General features: G+C 43.0%; 2 protein-coding genes across 6 annotated transcripts in view; both read right to left on the reverse strand.

Annotated features, from left to right (window-relative positions):
- Nucleotides 1-5,095, reverse strand: part of LOC119862095 (cell surface glycoprotein CD200 receptor 1-B-like) — a 36,762-nt gene extending 31,667 nt beyond the window's left edge. For 4 of the 5 annotated variants that reach the window (XR_005295146.2, XM_043509766.1, XM_038418125.2 and 1 more), the window contains exon 1: nucleotides 168-1,006. The gene's annotated coding sequence lies outside the window, so the exon portion shown is untranslated. Of the gene's footprint in view, nucleotides 1-167; nucleotides 1,007-4,984 lie in introns of those variants that run through there. The other variant, XM_043509769.1, reaches the window with a different exon arrangement.
- On the reverse strand, nucleotides 4,988-9,819 carry LOC119841779 (CD160 antigen-like). The gene is given in 4 exon segments (XM_038369385.2): nucleotides 4,988-5,130; nucleotides 7,170-7,491; nucleotides 7,493-7,512; nucleotides 9,170-9,819. Coding segments are annotated over 4 exon segments (591 nt in total). The 5' UTR covers nucleotides 9,276-9,819.
- Between the last annotated feature and the right edge of the window lie 2,099 nt (nucleotides 9,820-11,918).

Here is an 11,918-nt window from a genome sequence, read left to right on the forward strand (position 1 = left end):
TCCCCTCCTTTGTTTTCCCTCTGTTCAGGGCCCTTTAAGAACTCATAGAGGCTTTCTGTAGTTAACAGTAACCCTGCATCGGGCTAATTTAATACCACAAGCAGTTTACAACAATCTACAGCCCCAAACTAAAATCCATTCTAGCAACACAAAGAAAAAGTCCATACTTGCTCTGGCCTGTTCTCTCAGTGCTAGGGCCCCTCTTCCATCCTGGTCCAATCTCTCAGCCAGTCCCCCCTTCACTGGAGCTCTGATATCCAGTCCCAAACACAGGCAGGGTTTTCTGCCCCTCAGAAGCCTCCTGCTCACTTGGGTGTTACCCTCCAAACTCTCTGGTATCATGATCCTACCAGAATGCTTTTTTCTCCCTGAGCTTTCACCTTTTGCTGCAGCCGCCTCTGCTCTTCATGGGAATTGCCTGATTCCGCTCAGGTGGGGCTCATTCTGTAATCAGGTGCGACTTAGCCCCAGGCTCTGCAGCCCACAGGACAAGCCACCCTGCTACAGTAGTGCAGAGACCAGTGCTAGGGCCCTCCAGAATAACCTGCTGAGGTGTGGATGCTTGTATATGACTAATTAAAATGAGCTCTTTAGGCTTTTTGAACAGTTGCCACTATCAAATGTCTGAATTGTGCGTGAATGTTACACTGTGTATTGTTATGGCTCGCTTCTGAGGAGACACGGCTGTATGTTACTGCAACTGCTGAACAGCCAAAAATATATAAATTTGGATCACTGGGAGATATTAGCAGAACTTTTGAACTATGCTTGCTTCTGGCAAGCCACTTTTAATAACACAGTTACCTACATTATAGCTCTATTTAAACTGTGCTGTAACTTTAAATGGTGGTGCCTTCTCTGATCTCTGCATGGGAGAGTCACTGACATTTAACAAAGGTCTGCCAACTGTTTTGAAAATCTCACCCATAATCTCCGGACTCAAAATCCTAACACTTATCAGTTTACTCAACTAAGACAGAGAGGGGTCAGCAACCAAAACTCTGCGTCTCCCAGCCAGTTCTGTCTTGAAATCCTACAGCAGAATTAGGTACTATCAGCATGAGGTAGCTTGGCCAACAGTACAGCTGATCAGAAAAACGGATTATTTTTCACTGAAAATTTCAACTTTTAAGCCAAAAGTCTGAGAGTGAGTGAGAGAGAGAGAGAGTGTGTGTGTGTGTGTGTGTAGCTGGGGGAGATAGTGTTTGTCTTGCTTTTAAATAAAAAGTTCTATTGACAAACTGTTTTGATGGAAAATATTTGACCAGCCGTAGCCAACACTCCAAATGTGTCCCCATGCCCCCACCCTGGAAATATAACAATATCTTAACCCCCCTACCCAAAACTGCCATTTTCTCTGTGCCCAGAAGATCTCCAAGTCAGAGCTCCTACTGGTACAGTCCACTGGACCCTCACAGTGCTCTGTGCAGCACCATTGATCTGAAGAGTACTTGCCGCTGGTTGGCAGAGGCTGAGGGAGGGGAATGATACTGTGATCTCCTTTGGGCAGACATGAAAGAAGGCTGTGTTGGTGCGACATGTCACCTTAAATCTTGGTTTGCCAACATTTGAGCTTTGGGAATCAAACTCTCCCATGCTAGAAGGGCACTGGGAGCACAGAGCTACAGAGTGTCTCCAGCCTTAACTGCATGTTACAGGTTTTTGCATGTAAATATCTATACCTATCTGGAACCCCACATTTTGTCAGTATTGGACAGATAAATAACGTGTAGCTATTCCATAGAAACAGGAGTCACACTGAGTGTAGCTTAGCTGAGGAATATGTTCTGTTTCTTCCAAGCCATCCTGGAAACAAACTCAATCCTTTCTCCCAGTGCTGCATGGTCTCCTATTAGTTGTGGCCCTGCTGTGATCAAGGGTTATGCATTTTACTGAAAGGATTACATATACAGCCTGGGGGGTTGTAGGTTGCAACAACTTGTCTTGTAGCTGCTGTACATGAAAAGGTTTATACCTTGTATGTTGTATAGAATATAGAAACTCAAGAAAGTTCAAAGAGATTTTAACTTCTTAAGTAAAGTGCGTCTCTCTGCGGGTAAAAAGAAAAGGAGTACTTGGGGCACCTTAGAGACTAAAATTTATTAGAGCATAAGCTTTCGTGAGCTACAGCTCACTTCATCGGATGCATTTGGTGGAAAAAACCCACCTCTCTGTGGGTACAATCCTTATTTTCTCTTCCAGTGCCTGGCAAAGTTTAAAATATGAGAGTTCTCATTAGTCTCTTTATTTAATTGCTACTTACATATTCACCACTAGATGGGAGTATAGCTATACCATGCTACAGAACTAGAATCGTGTTCCTGTGTGTGACTGTACAGAGTGCTGTCTGAGGAATAACAGTCCTAAAAACACCTCAGTGGAGCCTGAGTCAACTTAGTGGAACCCAAACTATAGCATCACATGGTGTCCTTCCTGCCCAACATGCCTGGTGAAACGCACATGCCATATGCTGCCTCTGCAAGGTGAAGATGCTCTTTGAGCAGTAGGTTCTGTCAGCCATAAACAAACACTTTATTATTTCAACAACTCAGATGGAGCATTTACTATCAGGTTACTTGTGACGAAAGGAATCACAGAGTATACATAAAAAGAAGCACAGCCCTTCGGAGTTGATAAATAACTAGGATAATTCTCAGGGATAAATAAATAGACATCATATGACTTATGTATTTTATTCATTTATAGGACAATTCTCTACCTTTACATTCCATGCAGTGCACACAACTATTACAACATGGCATAGGTCAGACATGTTTATCAAACACCAGCATCAGGGCAGCTACTCATGGACTTTGAAACAAAAATACCAAGAGGCATCATGCTCACGAATGTGCCAACATATATAAACACAGTGCCTTCCCACGTAGATTTGGTAGCAAATTTTGTGTCTGAAAGGAGCTCCCTACTCACCAAAGCAGATTTATAGAATGTCTGCAAAAAAGCCACCTGTTTTTAAAAGCATATAGTCAAGATAAAATATTGTATTTAAAAATCCTACAATTATTAAAACAGAAGAATTTAAAAAAAAATAATTTACACATTTATGGTTTCTGTTTGTAGAACATTCTGTTTAACCTTTAGTCTTTAACTCTTTAGCCATTTTCAAGTTCTCATGCACTATCCCACTGCTGCTGTGTTTAAGTTTACAGTTATTACTTAGCTATTTCCAGTAATACCCATAGTGTGCTAATTTTCCAAACAGAGAAGAAGGTGTGACCCCTGCTCTGAGAAGCCCACAATGTACACATGGAGGATGTTTAATTGCTCCCCAAAGCAGTTGTAACTGAAATTTAAAAAGACTTATATTGTTCCCTCTCCCCACACACATACACACACAATTTTGGACCTAAACTAACAAACAAGTATCTAGGAGTTAATCCCTAGAGGGTCTCTCTTTCCAATTCACCAAACTGACCTGTAGTATAAATCCAATTGGAATCCATCCTAATGCTACAAAAGCTGCAAAACCCTGTTTAGAGAATTCTACCTCCCACTGCTTGGGATTAGATAAGAGCTTCCAGCACCCTTAAAGCAACCCAGAGAGAATAGGTAGTAGAACAGAACATGGCAGAAGACAATGCAGATGACAGAGTGGCCACAGAAAAGAAGCACCTTGGAATCTTTCTTTAAAGACAGGTTTCAGAGTAGCAGTTAGTCTGTATTCGCAAAAAGAAAAGGACTACTTGTGGCACCTTAGAGACTAACAAATTTATTTGAGCATAAGCTTTCGTGAGCTACAGCTCACTTCATCGGATGTAGCTCACGAAAGCTTATGCTCAAATAAATTTGTTAGTCTCTAAGGTGCCACAAGTACTCCTTTTCTTTTTTCTTTAAAGAGCAAGTGTAGCAGGTTGAGGCAATGCATACTAGAAGATCTCTCTGGATAGGTCCAGAAAGAAGACACGGAAAGAAATCTCTTCCTGCCCTTTAAATGCTCTACACTGAGAAATCCATCCTCAGTAATAGTGGAGACAAAACACACAAGACTGATATCAGAGACTACAGAATTTCACTTCCAATGCTGACGAGCGCGAGAGTCCCTCTGTCTGATGAGGGGATGTTGACGGGTTAACCACTAGTATAGGAGACAATAAATAATCCTGCAGAGCTGGCGTCCAGGTGCTCAGGCATTAAGCTACTGAAAATCCTTCTTCAGAAACAGTGTTCCATGAAATGCTGAAATGCAGTCCTGTGCAATACAATGAATTTTCTATTACAACTTTATAGAAGTTTAGTCTGTTAACTTTTACTCTGCTGTTTAGAGGAATCTGCCCAAGCACCAGAAACTGTATCTTCGTCACATGTGCCCGAAGAAATAAAAACAACTAGCTGCCCATTAATGAGTCAAGTGCTATGTCCACATTAATGAAGCATAAGCTTGTCCAAATACAGACCAGTGTAAGTCCCCAAAAGCCAGACCAGCATTCATTCTGAAGGGTCATCATGCCCCTAAGACGGCCATCTCATTTTTAAATCAACTAAATGGGTTCACACTCAATATTTGATTGCACAATGGCTCAGGTCACATTACCACATCTCAGGGCTGCCTGCGAATCCCTAGAGGCTCATGACCACATATAACAAGAAACTCTTAGAGCCCATAAGCCAAATCAGCTTTAAGGCCACAAGGCCTGCTTCATAAAAGTCGTCAGAAAACCACAGATGTCACTCTTACTGCCTGCAGGAGACCAAGCTTGAAGCAGTGGCACCTTGTGCCACACCATGAAAGCACAGGCATTACTAATAGCGGGGTTAACTGTGCCTTCCTGGCTGGGGACTCTAGTCCATTAACCTCTATGGTATGGCAGAGATGGGAGATGAAACATTCCACAAAATAGCAGTTTTCTTAAGAAAAAGGAAAACGGGGTCATGCTGAAAATCCAGCTGTGTGACTCTACTAGATCTTAGAGGATGGCAGATCACAGGATCTCTCTCCTTAGAGAATGATTACATCTTTTCCTACCTTTTAAGAAAGGGTCAGCCAGAGTATCATGATCACTGCCCATGTCTTTTCCAGCCAGATATCCATCCTCAGAGCTTTGCTGCCTTGGGAGACAGCCTCTGGACTCCTTGTGGTGTTCAAAGAACTCACATGATTTAATTCTTCTGCTACAATCATGAACAAAGTGCAGGTAAGGAAAAACACTTGGCGGAACCGCCCTGTGTCTCACTGTAAACTCAAACCACAGCGGCTTTCTTAAGCCACAGAGAAGGCAGCTAAAGAAAAAAAATGAAGTGAATTGAAACATTTTGGAGAAAGCTCCACGCAGCATGAAAGGGGAAACATGGTGAATGAGAATATAATTTTGATGCATTGTTAACAATTAGGCTGGGTGAATGACTTGGAAAGAACATGAACCTGCTCCTCCCAGTCAGAGTAGCACAGCTGCAACTCTGGCAGGCTCCAACATAACACCATGCTGTGGTGTTACGATGCTGCACTGCATTGTGCAAATGATGCATAAGAACTGGTGATGTGACTCCATTGTGGTCGAGTTCAGGTTTGGTCACCACTTTTAGCAACTGTGGTTCACAGCTCACTCATTACATGTACAGGTGGGGGTTAGGGAGAGCAAAAGCAAGCATAAAATAATAGTGTGGCTGCAAGGCAAATCCTTCCTTTGTATAAGTGAAAAGAAGCAGGGCCAACTGATGATGGCAGGTTTGGGGAGCTGGAATCAGAGTCTGGAACACAGAAGGAAAGGAGAGTGGAAAGAGTCATTTAAAGGCAGAATAGCATGTTGGTTTATATTTGTGGACAAGAAGGTGGAACAGAGAATGTCTGAACTAGGGAACCGCTTGGATTCACAGGGCCAATAGCTTTGGCATTGCCTAAATGCACAACAAGTGACCAAGCGTGGGCACAATGTCAAATTCACACATGCTCCACATCTGTCTGGCCCTCCTCCCTCAAGCTGCAGCATAAGAGTCCACACACGGTATTGCCTGTACTCAAGGGTGTATCCCATTGGCTATCGCCCATGGTATGAATGGTTCCTCCAGGGCTGTGCTTCTGCATGCTCACCTTTCTCTGACTTCCCTGCTGGCTTATTAGCTGTAAAAACCTGCCCTGAACTTCTGAAGAGTTTCCCAAATAGCACTTGCTTGACAGCTGGGTTTTCAGCCACTCTCCTCTGTCCGGCTCAGGAGCATTCTGTATCCAGCACAGGGATGTACTGATCACCCAGTTTTGTGTCAGGAGTGACTTTACCCAGAGGAGATACTGGCAGGGACTTCGGAAAGTTCAGGGGCAGGGATGATCCTTTTCTTTGGAGCACTGAGCAGGGGTCATTTGGTAGCTCCGATGAGAACATATTGCATGATCAACCAAGAGGATTCAGGGGGGAGGTGGCAGGGACCCTGGTGTTTCTCAGTCCTTCCTGTCCTTTCTTTATACATCATTTTTTTCTTATTCGTGTGAAATGGAAAAGCAGTTCAGCTCTGTGAGAAGTAGCTCAGCAGTGCTGGCCCTGACCTTGTGAGCCCCATTTCTGTGAACACCAACCCTTCAAAAACCTACATTCACCTCAAGGCAGCTGTGGGTGATCCTCACCCATAACACTAAGGATTCCGTGCTCATATACACCCAGTTATCAATTTAAAGCATTTCTTTGCCATGTGTTAATGTATCAGGTTCTGTGGTTAAAAATAGGAGCAATACCAGGTGAGACAGTGTGGGAGTGAACTTTGCCTCTGAGTTACAGACTGGCAGCACGTCACTCTAACACTCTTCTCATCATGCCCTTGTCTGTCCCCCTTCCCCCCCCCCCTCCAAATTACCTACAAGAACTGCTTTGGTACACAAAATACAAAGCATGCTGCTCCCACCCCTAGCAGATTAATTGGGGCCACCAGGCAATCTGAAATTCAAGAACACCTCAATTTTCACATTCCTGTCCCACATCCAGCAAGACAAACTGGAGAGAAAATTAAAAAGCCTTAAACTGATTCCAAGTGTCACAATACTGCAATCCTATATCATGAGGTTACATTAGTGTGTGATCATTGCATCAGGATGAGATGATGCAATTCATTGACATTTTTTTTTTTTTATCATACAAAGACAAACGTAGAGGACAAGAATCTGTTGACCCTCTCGCCTCTAGCACCTCCCTGCCCAAAACAAGCCTTAAAGCTACACTGCTTACCTGTTACGTTCGCTCTGATATAGTGACCCATAGAAGTCTCGTTACTTGCATTGGCTCTGCACTGGTAAACACCGCTGTCTGACTGGCTGACATTATGAATCTGCAGGAGCAGAGACAAGCTGACCCTTGCTTGGGGATTTAAGTGCTCTGTTGATAGCAAGCGTTCCAGCTCTTTGCCAACCCTAGCACAGTTGTGCTGATTTTTCACCTGTTTACACCAATAGACCTTCAGATCTGAAGGCTGTTTCTGTTGATGCCACACTGTGCAATTCAAGGTCAGGAGATCTCCTTCTTTAAGGATAAAGCTGGCTGATGGGTAAATGGATTTCAAGCATGTCACATCCTGCCAAGTAAGAGAGCAGACATTAACTGGAGAGGCTGTTGTATGAGCATTAATCTGCCCCGTGTCCTGGACACTGGCCCCTTCTGTGGTGTGAGGGAGACCCTGGTGCACGTTTACCTGGAGTGCACCAGGTTGCAGCCCCTATTCTGGCTCCTCTTAGATATCTTGTTACGTTATTGGCTGCACTTTTCCCCTCACCTTCTTATCTATGCACTACCTATCCGTGGCCCCACAAAGTCACGGGACCTCCTGGTCAACCTCCTCCTGGCCCTGGTTAAAGTGGCCATCTATAAAACCAGGGAGAGGAGGTTGGCCGATGGGGCCTCCTGTGACTGTGGGGCCTATTTCTGATCCTCCGTCCATTCACGCGTCTGGGCAGAGTTCTTCTGGGCGGCGTCCACTGGCTCCTTGACGCCTTCAAGGAGCAGTGGGCGCTGTCTGGGGTTCTCTCCTCGGTGTCCCCGTCAGGTTCCCTTCGTTTGACCCTTTGACTGCACTCCTGTCCCTGTTATTTCATTAGTTGTCCCCCAGAATCACTTGGCTTCCAGATCCTGTGAATCCTCCCCTGTGGATCCTTCTGCCTGCCCACTTCCTGGATCCCAATAGGATCTTTCAGGTGACTTGTAAGCTCTAGGGGCAGGGATTGTCTCATACTCTGCATGTACAGTGCTTAGCACAATGAGGCCCTGACTTCAGTTAATTCCTCCAGGTGCTGTTGTAATACAAATAATTATTTGTATAATTTGTCTTTTCCCATAACCTCAGTGTTTCTTGGCAGCCCTTCTGTGGAACTGTGTGATGAGGGATAGCACAGTATCCCCCACCTATCTTCTACAAGGTCTAGGTCATGCAGGTTGGCCAAATATTTTCTGCCAAGGAGAGCATCGACAGAAAATCGGGTTTGATAAATGTCAGCTTGCCTCAAAAAAAGTTTATTTTTCATTAGAAAACCTAAAAGCCTAAAATTTTCAATTTTCAGTAGTTTGACTGAAAACTTTTGGTTTTTCAAGAGATCACAATCACAATGTTTCACAGGAAAAATAAACCTTTTTCTAGCCAGCTCTAGATATTCTTCCTTCTGAGGTCAGAGTTCAGCTTCTCTCTCAGGTTATTCAAGGGAAAGGTGTGATTAGCATGGGTAGGCAAACCCACCTTATCTTTAATCTAGCCAGCATAGGTAACAATAGCAATGTAGATGTGGGGGCACAGCTTCAGCAGAGGCTAACAACCCAGGGTCCCTGGAGGGTTTATACTCTCCTTGCTGGCTAGTGCTTCAGCCTGTGCCAACCATGCCTACACTGTTATCGTTTAAAGCTAGCATGGGTATAATGCTACAATCACACCTTTCACTTGCAGTGGACACACCCTCAGTCACTGTGCCAGTGAGCTAAATTCACCAATGGAGGAGACACACATGATTCAGAGTCTGTCTAGGAAGGGTATTGAGATATACCTCTCCTTTCCCATCCCCCAGACAGCTTCTCTCTTCAGTATAGAAAACTAACTTCTAGACTGGGCTTGAAAACTGTCAGCAACGTCCTACGTCTTGCCTGACTTTGCCTTACCTGTAGAGCCCTGGTGGATACAAAATGTGTATCCGCATTCGAGCTGCAAATGTGGTCCACAGATAACCCCAGATTTGCAGAGTTCTACTTACCTGTGGCTTTTATTTCCAATGTTGCCCACAGGAGAGCCACAATAAGGCTGTTTCTTCCACACCCAATCAGCCAACCCCTGATCCTCCTCATTTTCTGGGATACCATCAGATCAAAATCTTTGACAATTATCAGCAGACCACTTTCCTCTCGTAGCAGAGAAAGTGCATTAGAAGCCTCTTCTGCTGTTTATGAGCTGTCAGGAAAGTACAAACCTCCTCCAACTAGTTACATGCTCACTGGTTAAAGCACATTGCCACTTAACCTCACTTGAACAGACACCACAGAGCAGAGATCTTCTTAAAGAGCCAGAAGACCATTAACACTCTCACAGCACAACACACACACGCGCGCACGCTGAAAATCACACCTCCCTAAAATGGAGCAAAATGATCATCACTCTAATTTGCAGTAGTTTTAATGACATTTAAGAAATTCGACCATATTCTCTATAGCTTCTCTTCCTTTTCAGCATGGCCTGGTACCAGCCATTTTAGCAAATTACTTGTATAGCTCTTCAAAAAGGAACCGTGAACCCCCAGGAAAATGTCTTTAGAAATAAAAAAAAAAATCCCAGTTTACTCCATCCCATTCACCATTGTCAAAGTTCCTTCCCCACTCTGAACTCTAGGGTACAGATGTGGGGACCCGCATGAAAGACCCCCTCAGCTTATTCTTACCAGCTTAGGTTAAAAACTTCCCCAAGGTACAAACTTTGCCTTGTCCTTGAACAGTATGCTGCCACCAAACGTTTTAAACAAAGAACAGGGAAAGAAACCACTTGGAGACATCTTTCCCCAAAATATCCCCCAGGGAAGGCTTGATAATAATCCTCACCAATTTGTACAGGTGAACACAGACCCAAACCCTTGGATCTTAAGAACAATGAAAAATCAATCAGGTTCTTAAAAGAAGAATTTTAATTAAAGAAAACTTAAAAGAATCACCTCTGTAAAATCAGGATGGAAAATATTTTACAGGGTTAAAATAACCTTAAAGTTACAGAAAACAGGAATAAACCTCCCTCTTAACACTGGGAAAATTCACATAAAACAAAAGATAAACTAATCCGCCTTGCCTGGCTTACCTATAATGGTTGCAATATTGGAGACTTGGATTCAGATGGGTTGGAGAAGATGGTTTTCTGTCTGGCCTCTCTCAGTCCCAAGAGAGAACAACCATGTAAACAAAGTGCACAATCCAAAGCCTCCCCCAAAGATTTTAAAGTATCTTGTTCCCTTATTGGTCCTTTGGGTCAGGTGCCAGGCAGGCTAGCTGAGCTTCTTAACCCTTTACAGGTAACAGGATGTTGCCTCTTGCCAGGAGGGATTTTATAGCACTGTATACAGAAAGGTGGTTACCCTTCCCTTTATATTTATGACAAATCACCATTTAGCAGAGAAGGCAGACTTCCTTTTTCCCCCTTATGAACTCACTTGAACATCCTGGGTGTGAAATTTTGACTTAAGTGCTATTGTTTTCATATTCTGGGGGCTTAAGGGAGTGAGGGAGGAAGAAAGAGAATTAAAAATTATTAGGGCTGTCAACCGATTAAAAAATTAATCGCAATTAATTGCGCAATTAAAAAAATTAATCACGATTAATTGCACTGTTAAACAGTAATAGAGTATCATTTATTTAAATATTTATGGATGTTTTCTACATTTTCAAATATATTTCAATTACAACACAGAATACAAAGTGTACAGTGCTCACTTTATATTGATTTTTATTACAAGTATTTGCACTGTAAAAAAACAAAAAATAGTATTTTTCAATTCACCTAATACAAATACTGTAGTGCAATCTCTTTATCATGAAAGTTGAACTTACAAACATAGAATTATGTACAAAAAAACTGGATTCAAAAATAAAACAATGTAAAATTTTAGACCCTGCAAGTCCAGCCAATTGCTCAGACAGATAAGCTTGGTTACATTTGAAGGAGATAATGCTGCCCACTTCTTGTTTACAATGTCACCTGAAAGTGAGAACAGATGTTCACATGGCACTGTTGTAGCTGGCATTGAAAGATATTTACGTGCCACATGCGCTAAAGATTCATATGTCCCTTCATATTTCAACCACCATTCCAGTGAACATGCGTCTATGCTGCTGACAGGTTCAGCTCAGTAACAATCCAAAGCAGTGCGGACCGACGCATGTTCATTTTCATCTTCTGAGTCAGATGCCACGAGCAGAAGGTTGATTTTCTTTTTTGGTAGTTGGGGTTCTGTAGTTTCTGCATTGGATTGTTGCTCTTTTGAGACTCCTGAAAGCATGCTCCACACATTGTCCCTCTCAGATTTTGGAAAGCACTTCAGATTCTTAAACCTTGGGTTGGTTAGAAATCTCACATTGATTCCTTCTTTGCGTTTTGTGAAATCTAGTGAAAGTGTTCTTAAAATGAACATGTGCTGGTCATCCGAGACTGCTCTAATATGAAATATATGGCAGAATGCAGGTAAAAGAGCAGGGGACATACAATTCTCCTCCAAGGAGTTCAGTCACAAATTTAATTAATGCATTTTTTTTAAATGAGTGTCATCAGCATGAAAACATGTCCTCTGGAATGGTGGCCGAAATATGAAGGGCCATACGGTTCTTTAGCATATCTGGCACGTAAATACCTTGCAATGCCAGCTACAAAAGTGCCATGCAAATACCTGCTCTCACTTTCTGGTGACATTGTAAATAAAAAGAGAGCAGCATTATCTCCAGTAAATGTAAACAAACTTGTTTGTCTTAGCA

The sequence above is a fragment of the Dermochelys coriacea genome, chromosome 1, assembly GCF_009764565.3.
Source record: "Dermochelys coriacea isolate rDerCor1 chromosome 1, rDerCor1.pri.v4, whole genome shotgun sequence".
In the NCBI taxonomy this organism is placed as follows: Eukaryota; Metazoa; Chordata; order Testudines; family Dermochelyidae; genus Dermochelys; species Dermochelys coriacea.